General features: G+C 49.8%; 1 protein-coding gene across 1 annotated transcript; it reads left to right on the forward strand.

The window, feature by feature from the left end:
* The first annotated feature begins 4,271 nt into the window (after positions 1 to 4,271).
* On the forward strand, positions 4,272 to 11,774 carry LOC149464987 (uncharacterized). The gene is made up of 2 exons (XM_089673642.1): positions 4,272 to 4,449; positions 5,985 to 11,774. The coding sequence occupies exon 2, from the start codon at positions 6,232 to 6,234 to the stop codon at positions 8,617 to 8,619; it is 2,388 nt and encodes a 795-aa protein (XP_089529768.1). The 5' UTR covers positions 4,272 to 4,449; positions 5,985 to 6,231; the 3' UTR covers positions 8,620 to 11,774.
* The last annotated feature ends 583 nt before the right edge of the window (positions 11,775 to 12,357 follow it).

The raw sequence follows: 12,357 nt of genomic DNA on the forward strand, positions 1-12,357 counted from the left end.
GAAGCTTTCCCCCCCTTCCAGTCCAGACGCTTTCACCATCTTCTCGTCCGGACGCTTCCCCCCCCCCTTCCAGTCTGCACACTTTCACCCCCTTCCTGCCTAGGCCAACTTTCAGCTTTCAGCGCTATCACACTTTGACAATTGCGCGGTCATGCAACACTGTACCCATATGAATTTTTTTGCATTTTTTTGAGACAGATAAAGATTTATTTTGGTGGTATTTATTCACCGCTGGGATTTTTATTTTTTTTGCTATATAAATGAAAATGTCCAAAAATTTTGAAAAACTGTTTTTCTTATAAAATTTTGCAAATAAATAATATTTCATCATAAATCTCGGCCAAAATTTATTTTTTATCTTTTTAGTAAAAAAAAAAAAAAAATAACCCAAATTAGTTTATAACCAAAAACTATTTTTATTTTTTTAAAATTATTTATGGTATTTTGTTTTTTTATATTCCGTCACCCTAGCAGCACCATGGTGACACTGTACTACTTGTGGGGGGCAGATGAAGATTTTTTTTTTTTTTTACACTGATTGCTTTTACACCCATAAAGGTTGCAAGAGGAATCATTTCTCCTTTTCTCTGGCTACATTCCTGCAGCCATTGAGAAATACTGTGTGAGCTGTGATTGGTCACAGCTTGTCACATGGTACAAGGCTGTTGTGAATGGCCCTGTACCATGTGATCTCAGTGATCATTCACAGATTTCACACGTAGTAAGCAATGAGGTCAGAAGTGACCTCTTGCTTACTACTCTTCATGTGATCACTGATTGGCCAATCAGTGATCACATGATCGGGACCTCGCACAGAGGTCCCATACAACGATCGGTGTTCCACTGTGTCCGGGGGACACAGCGGGCACCGGATAATGGTGCTGTGCGCTCCCAGGGAGTGCACAGAGTCCAAAATGGGGGGCGCTGTTTATGAACAGCAACCCGCCCCTGGACTGCCACTGTCCAGCCGTTTTATATACAGCAGCTGGACGGCAAGTTGTTAAATACAGGACCTAAAACAACAGACTGAAACTGTTGCAGAAAGCCCGTCACTCAATAAAATGGTCACCTTACAGTCCTGTACATGTGTTTGCTTTGCTTCCATTCAGAAATGATACCCCCTGTCATTTTCTTGGTGCTTCAAAGCCTCTATAGAGGTCTATGGCAACGCTCCCTGCAGGTTTTGAGGGGCTTTTATTCAGCTTCACCTTGTTTTAGAGGTATTGCAGGTACGAGATATCCCAGGATGCACTGGGAATCGAACAAGGGGAAAGTCGTCATCAGCAGTCACTTCCGGTTCATGTGTAGATATTCTGGGAGTGTCTGGTGTCAGTGTCATATCTGGTGTGCAGCATGGAGCAGCAGGAAGGTGAGTGGGGATGGAACTGTGGGGGAGCCACTGGAAGACAGCACACGTGGGGTGCAACATGGGAATGCTATAGCAGAAGGTGAGCGTGGACAAGAAAGAGAGGAATGAGGAGCAGCAGAGCTGGGGAACTGGATCAGGAGAAACTAGCAATGTTAAATGTGGTGCACAGCATGGAAACAATATAGCAGGAGATGATTGGGTATCGGACAGAGAGAGAAGCAGCAAACCAAACGATCAGCAGAGCTGGGGGTTACTACTGAGTTGGGGATCAGCAGAGCTGGGGGTACTACTGAGTGGGGGATCAGAAGAGCTGGGGGTTACTACTAAGCGGGGGATCAGCAGAGCTGGGGGTTACTACTAAGCGGGGGATCAGCAGAGCTGGGGGTTACTACTGAGTGGGGGATCAGCAGAGTTGGGGGTTACTACTGAGTGGGGATCAGCAGAGCTGCGGGTTACTACTGAGCGGGGATCAGCAGAGATGCGGGTTACTACTGAGCGGGGGATCAGCGGAGCTGCGGGTTACTACTGAGCGGGGGAACAGCGGAGCTGCGGGTTACTACTGAGCCGGGGATCAGCAGAGCTGGAGGTTACTACTGAGCGGGGGATCAGCAGAGCTGGGGGTTACTACTGAGCGGGGGATCAGCAGAGCTGGGGGTTACTACTGAGCGGGGGATCAGCAGAGCTGCGGGTTACTACTGAGCGGGGGATCAGCAGAGCTGGAGGTTACTACTGAGCGGGGGATCAGCAGAGCTGGGGGTACTACTGAGCGGGGGATCAGCAGAGCTGGGGGTACTACTGAGCGGGGGATCAGCAGAGCTGGGGGTACTACTGAGCGGGGGATCAGCAGAGCTGGGGGTTACTACTAAGCGGGGGATCAGCAGAGCTGGGGGTTACTACTAAGCGGGGGATCAGCAGAGCTGGGGGTTACTACTGAGTGGGGGATCAGCAGAGTTGGGGGTTACTACTGAGTGGGGATCAGCAGAGCTGCGGGTTACTACTGAGCGGGGGATCAGCAGAGCTGCGGGTTACTACTGAGCGGGGGATCAGCAGAGCTAAAGGTCATTACTGAGTGAGGGATCAGCAGAGCTGGAGGTTACTACTGAGTGGGGGATCAGCAGAGCTGGAGGTTACTACTGAGTGGGGGATCAGCAGAGCTGGAGGATACTACTGAGTGGGTAATCAGCAGAGCTGGAGGTTATTACTGAGTGGGTGATCAGCAGAGCTGGAGGTTATTACTGAGTGGGTGATCAGCAGAGCTGGAGGTTATTACTGAGTGGGGAATCAGCAGAGCTGGAGGTTACTACTGAGTGGGGGATCAGCAGAGCTGGAGGATACTACTGAGTGGGTGATCAGCAGAGCTGGAGGTTATTACTGAGTGGGGAATCAGCAGAGCAGGAGGTTATTACTGAGTGGGGGATCTGCAGAGTTTGGGTTACTACTGAGTGTGGGATCAGCACAGCTGGGGGTAATATTGAGTGGGGCATCAGCAGAGCTGGAGGTTATTACTGAGTGGGGAATCAGCAGAGCTGGAGGTTACTACTGAGTGGGGGATCAGCAGAGCTGGAGGATACTACTGAGTGGGTGATCAGCAGAGCTGGAGGTTATTACTGAGTGGGGAATCAGCAGAGCAGGAGGTTATTACTGAGTGGGGGATCTGCAGAGTTTGGGTTACTACTGAGTGTGGGATCAGCACAGCTGGGGGTAATATTGAGTGGGGCATCAGCAGAGCTGGAGGTTACTACTGAGTGAGGGATCAGCACAGCTGGAGGTTACTATTGAGTAGGGGAACAGCAGAGCTGGAGGTTACTACTGAGTGGGGGAACAGCAGAGCTGGAGGTTACTACTGAGTGGGGGAACAGCAGAGCTGGAGGTTACTACTGAGTGGGGGAACAGCAGAGCTGGAGGTTACTACTGAGTGGGGGAACAGCAGAGCTGGAGGTTACTACTGAGTGGGGGAACAGCAGAGCTGGAGGTTACTACTGAGTGGGGGATCAGCAGAGCTGGAGGTTACTACTGAGTGGGGGATCAGCAGAGCTGGAGGTTACTACTGAGTGAGGGATCAGCAGAGCTGGAGGTTACTAAGTGGGGGATCAGAAGAGCTGGAGGTTACTACTGAGTGGGGGATCATCAGACCTAGGGGGACCTGCCTGGTCTAAAGGCTCAATTGCCTTCGATAGAGCAGTCATCTGGGTATTCCCAGGCATCTCTAGCCAGAACCACAACATGCAAAAACTTCTACGGCTGTTTGAAGTGTTTCATGAGGTGTATGCATCTTACGGGAGGGGTCACCCCTTTCATTTGATAGTACGGACACAGAGTGCCTCTTTCTACCTGCATACTCTGGACAAGCTCCCAGCCCTTTCCAAGTTTCTGGACAAGCCGGTCATATCAGTGCTGAACTGGCTAGACTCCTTGCTGAGCGTGGAGGTCCTGAACCAACCACCACTGAGACCACAGCAGATCTGTAGGCCAAGACCTCATAACTCCAGTCAGGAAACAATCTGAGCAACCCCCGTGTCTTCAGAGGACTACATAATAACTAACCCTGAGACTTTCCCAAAGGGGCTCCCCTTATTTTCCACTCTAGTCGATTCCTACCGACCAGTGGCTCAATTTCTGTACAAGGAACTTTTCATTTTTTAGATGGACTTTTTATATCTCTGTGTATACTTCAATAGCCTGATTTCTTTTTCTTAGAAGTCCTGTGGTGTAGTGAACACACTCACAAAAAACAAAAAATCATGAGCACAACAGTGAAGTACGCATAAAAGTGCACAAGGTGTACATCTGGCCCTCCTTCAAAGAGAACGGGTCCTAGCCCTGATCCCGTGGGGCGCAAGGGACTGAGGCACTCATTTTTTTTTTTTTAAGTCCATACACACACAGCACAAGGCTGGGGTCACACTACCAGACGGTTCTCGGGGCTGCAGTTCCTCTGAGCTCCACGAGGTGAGGATCTCACTTCTACCCAGACAGGAAGTCTAAGGAAGACCGGAAGTGATGTCAGGGACAGACAGGAAGTTCCAGGTGAGTCTGGAGAAAGTAGAGAGGAGACATTGCTGGAAGTGGCAGCAGAGGAGGTAATAAAACTGTATTTTATATTTACACCCAGTAGCCCCTGTCATGTCCGTCCTCTTCCTCCATCGTCATCTCCATCCTCTTCCTCCATCGTCATGTCTGTCCTCTCCTCCCACCGTCGTGCCCGTTCTCTTCCTCTATTGTCACGTCTGTCCTCTTCCTCCATTGTCCTGTCCATCCTCTCCATTCATTGTCATGTCCATCCTCTCCCTCCGCCCGCCCTCTTCCTCCACCGTCACGTCCGTCTTCTCCCTCCACCGTCACGTCCGTCTTCTCCCTCCACCGTCACGTCCGTCTTCTCCCTCCACCGTCACGTCCGTCTTCTCCCTCCACCGTCACGTCCGTCTTCTCCCTCCACCGTCACGTCCGTCTTCTCCCTCCACCGTCACGTCCGTCTTCTCCCTCCACCGTCACGTCCGTCCTCTCCCTCCACCGTCACGTCCGTCCTCTCCCTCCACCGTCACGTCCGTCCTCTCCCTCCACCGCCACGTCCGTCTTCTCCCTCCACCGCCACGTCCGTCTTCTCCCTCCACCGTCACGTCCGTCTTCTCCCTCCACCGTCACGTCCGTCTTCTCCCTCCACGTCACGTCCGTCCTCTCCCTCCACCGTCACGTCCGTCCTCTCCCTCCACCGTCACGTCCGTCCTCTTCCTCTACCGTCACGTCCGTCCTCTTCCTCTACCGTCACGTCCGTCTTCTCCCTCCACCGTCACGTCCGTCTTCTCCCTCCACCGTCACGTCCGTCTTCTCCCTCCACCGTCACGTCCGTCTTCTCCCTCCACCGTCACGTCCGTCTTCTCCCTCCACCGTCACGTCCGTCTTCTCCCTCCACCGTCACGTCCGTCTTCTCCCTCCACCGTCACGTCCGTCTTCTCCCTCCACCGTCACGTCCGTCTTCTCCCTCCACCGTCACGTCCGTCTTCTCCCTCCACCGTCACGTCCGTCCTCTCCCTCCACCGTCACGTCCGCTTCTCCCTCCACCGTCACGTCCGTCTTCTCCCTCCACCGTCACGTCCGTCTTCTCCCTCCACCGTGACGGTCCAGCTTTCCACCGTCACGTCCGTCCTCTTCCTTCACCGTCACGTCCGTCCTCTTCCTCCACCGTCACGTCCGCTTCTCCCTCCACCGTCACGTCCGCTTCTCCCTCCACCGTCACGTCCGCTTCTCCCTCCACCGTCACGTCCGTCCTCTTCCTCCACCGTCACGTCCGTCCTCTTCCTCCATATAGTGAATGCGGGGTCCGGGGAGAATGGATCTAGTGAATGCGGGGTCCAGGGAGAGCGGATCTGGTGAATGCGGGGGCCGGGGAGAGCGGATATAGTGAATGCGGGGTCCGGGGAGAGAGGATATAGTGAACGTGGGGTTCTGGGAGAGCGGATGTAGGGAATGCGGGGTCCGGGGAGAGCGGATGTAGCGAATGCGGGGTCCGGGGAGAGCTGATGTAGCGAATGCGGGGTCCGGGGAGAGTGGATGTCTGTCATTCTGTACTGAAGGATAATATTCAGCATAATTGTAAAACTTTTTATTTCTTCCACAGGTTGATCTGAAAATAATTCATTCTAAAAAAAAAAAGATGAACTTTGGACTGTTTTCTACATCGTATGAACTTCGATTCTGAGCTGGCGACATTCTCCTACTGGTTCCTGTTGACCTTGGTGCTCCTCACGTGTTGGGGATAACCGAGGTTGGTTGGTTTGTATGTGGCTCCTTGTTCTCCGGGACACACACATGTAGCAGGGATAATACTGCGCTCCAGGAGCAGCGTATAAAACCCATCGATCGCTATGCCTTCTTGTATCGTGGAAAACTGTGATTCTCACTGGAGAAAAAAAGAAGTCAACGTAATTTTCCACGTGTTTCCGAAAGACAAGGCCCGTATCAAACAATGGCTGGAGAAGACCGGACAGTTCAATGAGAGTAACATCAATGAGGCCGTTTTCAGGGTCTGGGTGGGGAAAGCCACTGACTCGTATCGACTATGCTCAAAACATTTCTCGTTGGACATGTACCAAAATGTCGGGGGTAGGCTGTCGTTGAAGAAAGATGCTTTCCCAAGTATATTCCAAAGTCCACAAACCCTGAGTGACCTAAGCGATGATGAGGAGGACAAAGTAAAGAGGCTTTGCACAGAACATAATCGCGATCCAACCTCCTCTTTGTCCGATCGCTCTTCTTGCCTCGTCGCTGACCGCAACAAAGGTCCGTCCCTCCACTCTCCAAGTTCTTCTGCACCCGCGGAGATCTCATCCATTTCCAGTTCGGTCGATCCCATGCTGGGGGTTATTGAATCTTCGCATGTGCAGAACAATTCTTTATTGAGTTTTTTCAGGTCCAAGAAACGACATAGATCCACCAAAGGCGTCAATACCGATTTTCCGAGAGAAACCAAGAACAAAAAAATTGGAACTTACCCGTTTCAAGGCACCAAAAACAAAAGAATCCAGAGGAGTCCGGTCACAGCCAATGTTGGAATTCAGTGCAATTTATTCCGCCGTCTAAAAACCAAAAAAGGGGCATCGGCCCCCCAAAAAATGATTCATAGCCCCCTAAAGGAAGAGAACCTTGAAGGACTCCTCTCGGATGGAACGCACGACGTGGCTTCAAGTTCAGCTCTCGGCAGCCAACTGGAAGAGTCATCCTTTCAAATCGATATCGAAATTGATGGCAATGACTTCTCATACAGTCCCTCTATCGAATCTTCTTCAGAAACCGAGGACAGCGACTCCGGTACTCCACGTGTCGACAGTAAACAAACCACACCACCGTCTCCGGTGTCGGGTTCTGAACGCGGGAGGGAAAGGAAATTCCTGATTTTCGAGAGTTGCCTAGATCATCTGTTGACAATGGTGCGTTGTACTTCTAACCGCTGCAACGCTTCTCTTGCCGAAGTTAAAAAAAGCCTCAGTGGGTCCTGCATGTCGGTTTCCGCCACGTGTAGGAACGGTCATCGCGCTCTACTATGGGAAAGTCAACCCAAAATTAAAAATGCACCGGTGGGCGACGTTCTGATATCAAGCGCGGCCCTGTGCAGCGGTTCCAGTTTTCAAAAAATCGAACGTTTCCTCCAACTGTTGGGGATGGTGTCCATCAGCAAAGCCGTGTTTTACGAATGTCAGAAAAAAATGTTGTTCCCCGCCATTGATTACCATTGGAAATTGAACCAACAAAATGTCATCTCTCAACTCTCTGGACGAGCGGTCTGTCTGGCTGGTGATGGCCAACGTGATGGTCAACGTGATGGCCAACTTGCTGGCCAACGCGATGGCCCCCGAGACAATGCAAAATATTGCACCTATTCCTTCATGGAAGCTGAAACTCAGCAAATCGTTGGGTTTTGTGTCGAGCAGCTTACGCCAGGGTCCAGCTCACTTCGGGCTTTGGAGAGTAAAGCCTTGGTAAAGGTACTGGACGAAGTCCAGCAAAAAGGCCTCCATGTACGAATGTTATCTACGGACCGGCACGTCACAATTAGGAAGACAATCCGTGAAAAGTATCCAAAAATTTTACACCGGTATGACGTCCGGCATATGGCGAAGTCTATTGGGGCCAAACTTAATGCAGCCACTAAAAAAAAACGATGCGAAGAGTTGGCGCCTTGGATTCCATCCATTAAAAAACATTTGTGGTGGGCATCTGCGAATTGTAAGCGTGATCCAACGGTGCTGAAGGAACAATGGTGTTCCTTGTTGTTGCATGTGATCAATGTTCATCGGTGGGATGGGGGTGAACATTACAAAGCATGTCATCATCTTCCCATAAGGGAGACCTCAAAGCTTTCCAAGAATTGGCTGAGAGATGGGTCAAGTTCCTACAACGAGCTCAAGGAGATCGTTCTCAGAAAGACGTGGCTTAGAGACCTAGAACGAATGTCTTTGTACGGCCACACTAGCCATCTGGAAATTTTTCGTAGCACTGCCCTGAAATACAAACCCAAGAGAAACCGCTTCTCCATGGGTGCCATGGTAGCAAGGACGCAACTCGCTATTCTAGAGCACAATTATAATGCAGGAGGAACGAAATCTGGGCCAAGCAAAACTGACCCATCAGGAAGTTACGGAAGTCGGTACAGTAAGGCAAGGGGTCAGAGGGTTTTTGGGGTCGTGTATGAACCACATCGCCAAGACTTTGTGTACAACATCTACAACCACATTTTTGACGCTCTACAGCGGTAGCCATGATCCTGGTATCAAAATTTTTTTCAGCTGGCCATCGGCTTTCAGGTAGAGGTGATCCGATGCCTCTAAAGCCTCCCAATCACTTTTACAGGGATGAGAGATGGGTCAAGTGCCGACAACGAGCTCAAATAAATCGTTCTCAGGACGTGGCTTAGAGACCTAGAATGAATGTCTTTGTACGGCCACACTGGCCATCTGGAAATTTTTCGTAGCACTGTGTACGACTTCTACAACTACATTTTTGATGCTCTACAGTGATCCGATGCCTCTAAAGCCACCCAATCACTTTTAAAGGGCTTGGAGGAGGGCTGCTCTCCTGCTGCCTACCCTGGGCTCTCCTATTCCACTGAAAGTCAATGTCATGGATATGGGGGTACCAGCTGTCCTCCTGTAGGGGTTCCAGGAAGCTGAGTGAATCAAATATGGGCAGAGACGGTAATCGGCACAGCAGGGGGGCAATTACTGGAACCGATCCCCTGTATGGCTTTCTCAGCACCTGAAAGCTGGCTTCTCCTCTCCCTTCTGCAGGCTTTTAAACATACAGGGGATTGGTTCCAGTAGTTGCATCCATCACCCTCCCACCACACCATACAGTTGCCCCCATTGCCCAGGCCCCCGTGTGCCCCCCACTCCCCGCAGTGCTGCCGGATTCCCTCCTCACCAGCAGCTGCAAGCACACAACAGGATCCTTTAGGATGGAGAGAGTGGAAAGGTTCCAGTAAATATTTGACATTTACCAGCCCCCCCCCCCCACTTCCTTTCCTGAATGAACACAATGTGTGATCGATACCAATCACTCACTGTGTCCATTCATAACTGAAGCAGAGTAAACTGTGTTTTTTTTATTTTATTTGTGGGGGGAGGTCCTTGTTAGGTTGGCTGTATGGGGCCCCGTGGTTTCTAACAGCAGCCCTGTTGAAAGTGGTCGGGTCAGTTGTCCACAGAGGAGAGGGACGAACATCCATTCCTCCCTCTCCTCTTTGACGACTGAAGCCGGTTTTGGTTCACCTGGCCAGGGAAGCAGGAGATAAAACTCAGTTTGATCGGCTGCTGAGGAGAGGTCAGAGGTCTAATTAGACCCCTGATCTCTCAATAAAAAGTACCGGTCCCAAACTATCACGAGGGATGGTATTCAACCCTTGTGATAGGAATAAAGTTGAATAAAAGTAAAAAAAAAATTTTTTATATATCTATGTATGTGTGTATACAAAAAAAAATTAAAAATAAAATATATTTAAAAAGATTTAAAGTGACCCTGTCCTGTGCTCATGCAAACGTGTAAGAAGGTCCCGAATGCGAAAGTAAACTGATTGCATCACACCTATGCAGTATCGCTGCGAATGTCAGGAGTGAGAGCCGTAATTCGACCACTGGATCCTGTGTTGGCTTTAAACTGATGACCTGTAAAAACTTTTAAGGCATCACCCAAGGCTTCTTTTTTTCAGCGGGAACGTGGCGGAACGCAGTTACGGCACGTCTAGCACTGGTAGGGATGCTGGAGGGTCTATTGATGCTGGCTGCTGGGGGATCATTTGTTACTGGAGGTCTGTTGTTGCTGGTGGGGGATCTATTTTTGCTGGAGGCATCTTAAGTTGCTATGGGGTCAATAGTTGCTGGGAGGGATCTACTTTTGAGGGAGTGCTCTATTAATGCTGGCTGCTGGGAGATCTAGTGATGCTGGCTACTGTGGGATCATTTGTTACTGGAGAGGTCTGTTGTTGCTGGTGGGGGATCTATTTTTGCTGGAGGGATCTTCTGTTGTTAGGGGGTCAATACTTGCTGGGAGAGATCTACTTTTGAGGGAGCGGTCTATTGTAGCTGGATGCTGAAGTGTCTATTGATGCTGGCTGCTGGGAGATCTAGTGATGCTGGCTGCTGGGAGATTTATTGTAACTGGGGGATCGTTTGTTACTGGTGGGGGGATCTATTTTTGCTGGAAGGATCTTATGTTGTTAGGGGTTCAATACTTGCTGGGAGGGAGCCACTGTTGAGGGAGCGGTCTATTGTAGCTGGCTGCTGAAGGGTCTATTGATGCTGACTTCTGGGAGATCTAGTGATGCTGGCTACTGGGGGATCGTTTGATACTGGAGAGGTCTTGTTGCTGGCGGGGGATCTATTTTTGCTGGAGGGATCTTATGTTGTTAGGGGGTCAATACTTGCTGGGAGAGATCTACTTTTGAGGGAGCGGTCTATTGTATCTTGCTGCTGAAGGGTCTGTTAATGCTGGCTACTGGGGGATTGTTTGTTACTGGGGAGGTTTGCTGTTGCTGGTGGGGGGGTCTATTTTTGCTGGAGGGATCTTATGTTGTTAGGGGATCAACACTTTCTGGGAGAGATCTACTTTTGAGCGAGCGGTCTATTGTAGCTGGATGCTGAAGGGCTCTATTGTTGGAGATATCTATTGATGCTGGGGGTCTATCATTGCTGAGGGGGTCAATTGTTGCTTGAGGTAGGGTAGGGGGTGGAAACAAGGGGTTACTCGGAAGGGGGGGGGGTACCTGAGAAAAAACAGCCCTGGCGTCACCTATGGCGATTTGCAGCTACTGTAGTTTGTCGCCATTTAACGGGCATGCAACATTTTACATCCTGGTATGTTTGGTATCTTTTTGCTCAGTGGAAAATGTATCTTTCTTTCACAATGTTTTTATCAAGAAGATAAAAGAACAACTTGAGTAACATACAAATTGTACAAAAAAATGGTCCAAAGCAGCATGGAGAGTGGCAGAGCTATACTTCAGTAGGTAGTGGGCCACGAGGGGTATAAAAGGTAGCCAATACGGGATTCATCCCATCCACTGGCTGACTGATAGCCAAATGGAGAACCTCACTGCATGGAGATCGTTCCTGATAGGGCCAAAGAGGGAGGCGTACGAATAAATCGGGTAACTAAAAAAAAAAAAAAAAGAAAAAAATGAGAAATACAGAAAGAAAGCGGGCAAGACCAGGACAGGAGGAGGGGGTTGCGGGGTAGCCATCCCCGGGGGATCGGTCGGTTAGTCAATGAGAATCGTGCACCGCTATCTTTTACTAAAACATTGAGTATTACTTTTGTTTGTGAGTACTAAAATGTATTTAAGTGTTTTTTTTCCTGAAGAGTTTGATACACAGTTGCTCAAATATCATGTGAAATAAAAAAATTGCAACAACCAGCATTTTATTTTCAGGGCCTCTGCTTTCAGAAAATATAGTATCTTGCACAAAGTATTGGCCCCGCCCTCCAAATCATATGATTCAGGTGCTCCAATCCCCTCCCAATCATGTGATTCAGGTGTTTCAATCCCCCTCCCAATCATGTGATTCAGGTGCTCCAATCCCCTCCATATCATGTGATTCGGGTGTTCCAATCTCCTCCCAATCATGTGTATGGGTGTTCCAATCCCCTCCATATCATGTGATTCGGGTGTTCCAATCTCCTCCCAATCATGTGTATGGGTGTTCCAATCCCCTTCATATCATGTGATTCGGGTGTTCCAATCCCCTCCCAATCATGTGATTCGGGTGTTCCAATCTCCTCCGTGGACACAGGTGTATACAATCAAGCCCCTAGGCATGCAGTCTGCTTCTACCAACATTGGTGAAAGAATGGGTCGCTCTCAGGAGCTCAGTCACTCCAAGCGTGGTCCCGTGATAGGTGGCCACCTGTGCAATAAGTCCATCCGTGACATTTCCTGGCTACTAAATATTCCACGCTCAACTGTTAGTGGGATTATAACAAAGTGGAAGCAACTGGGAACA

This window comes from Staurois parvus, unplaced genomic scaffold (genome assembly GCF_062004578.1).
Source record: "Staurois parvus isolate SC_StPar_1 unplaced genomic scaffold, SC_StPar_1.0 ptg000144l, whole genome shotgun sequence".
Classification (NCBI taxonomy): domain Eukaryota; kingdom Metazoa; phylum Chordata; class Amphibia; order Anura; family Ranidae; genus Staurois; species Staurois parvus.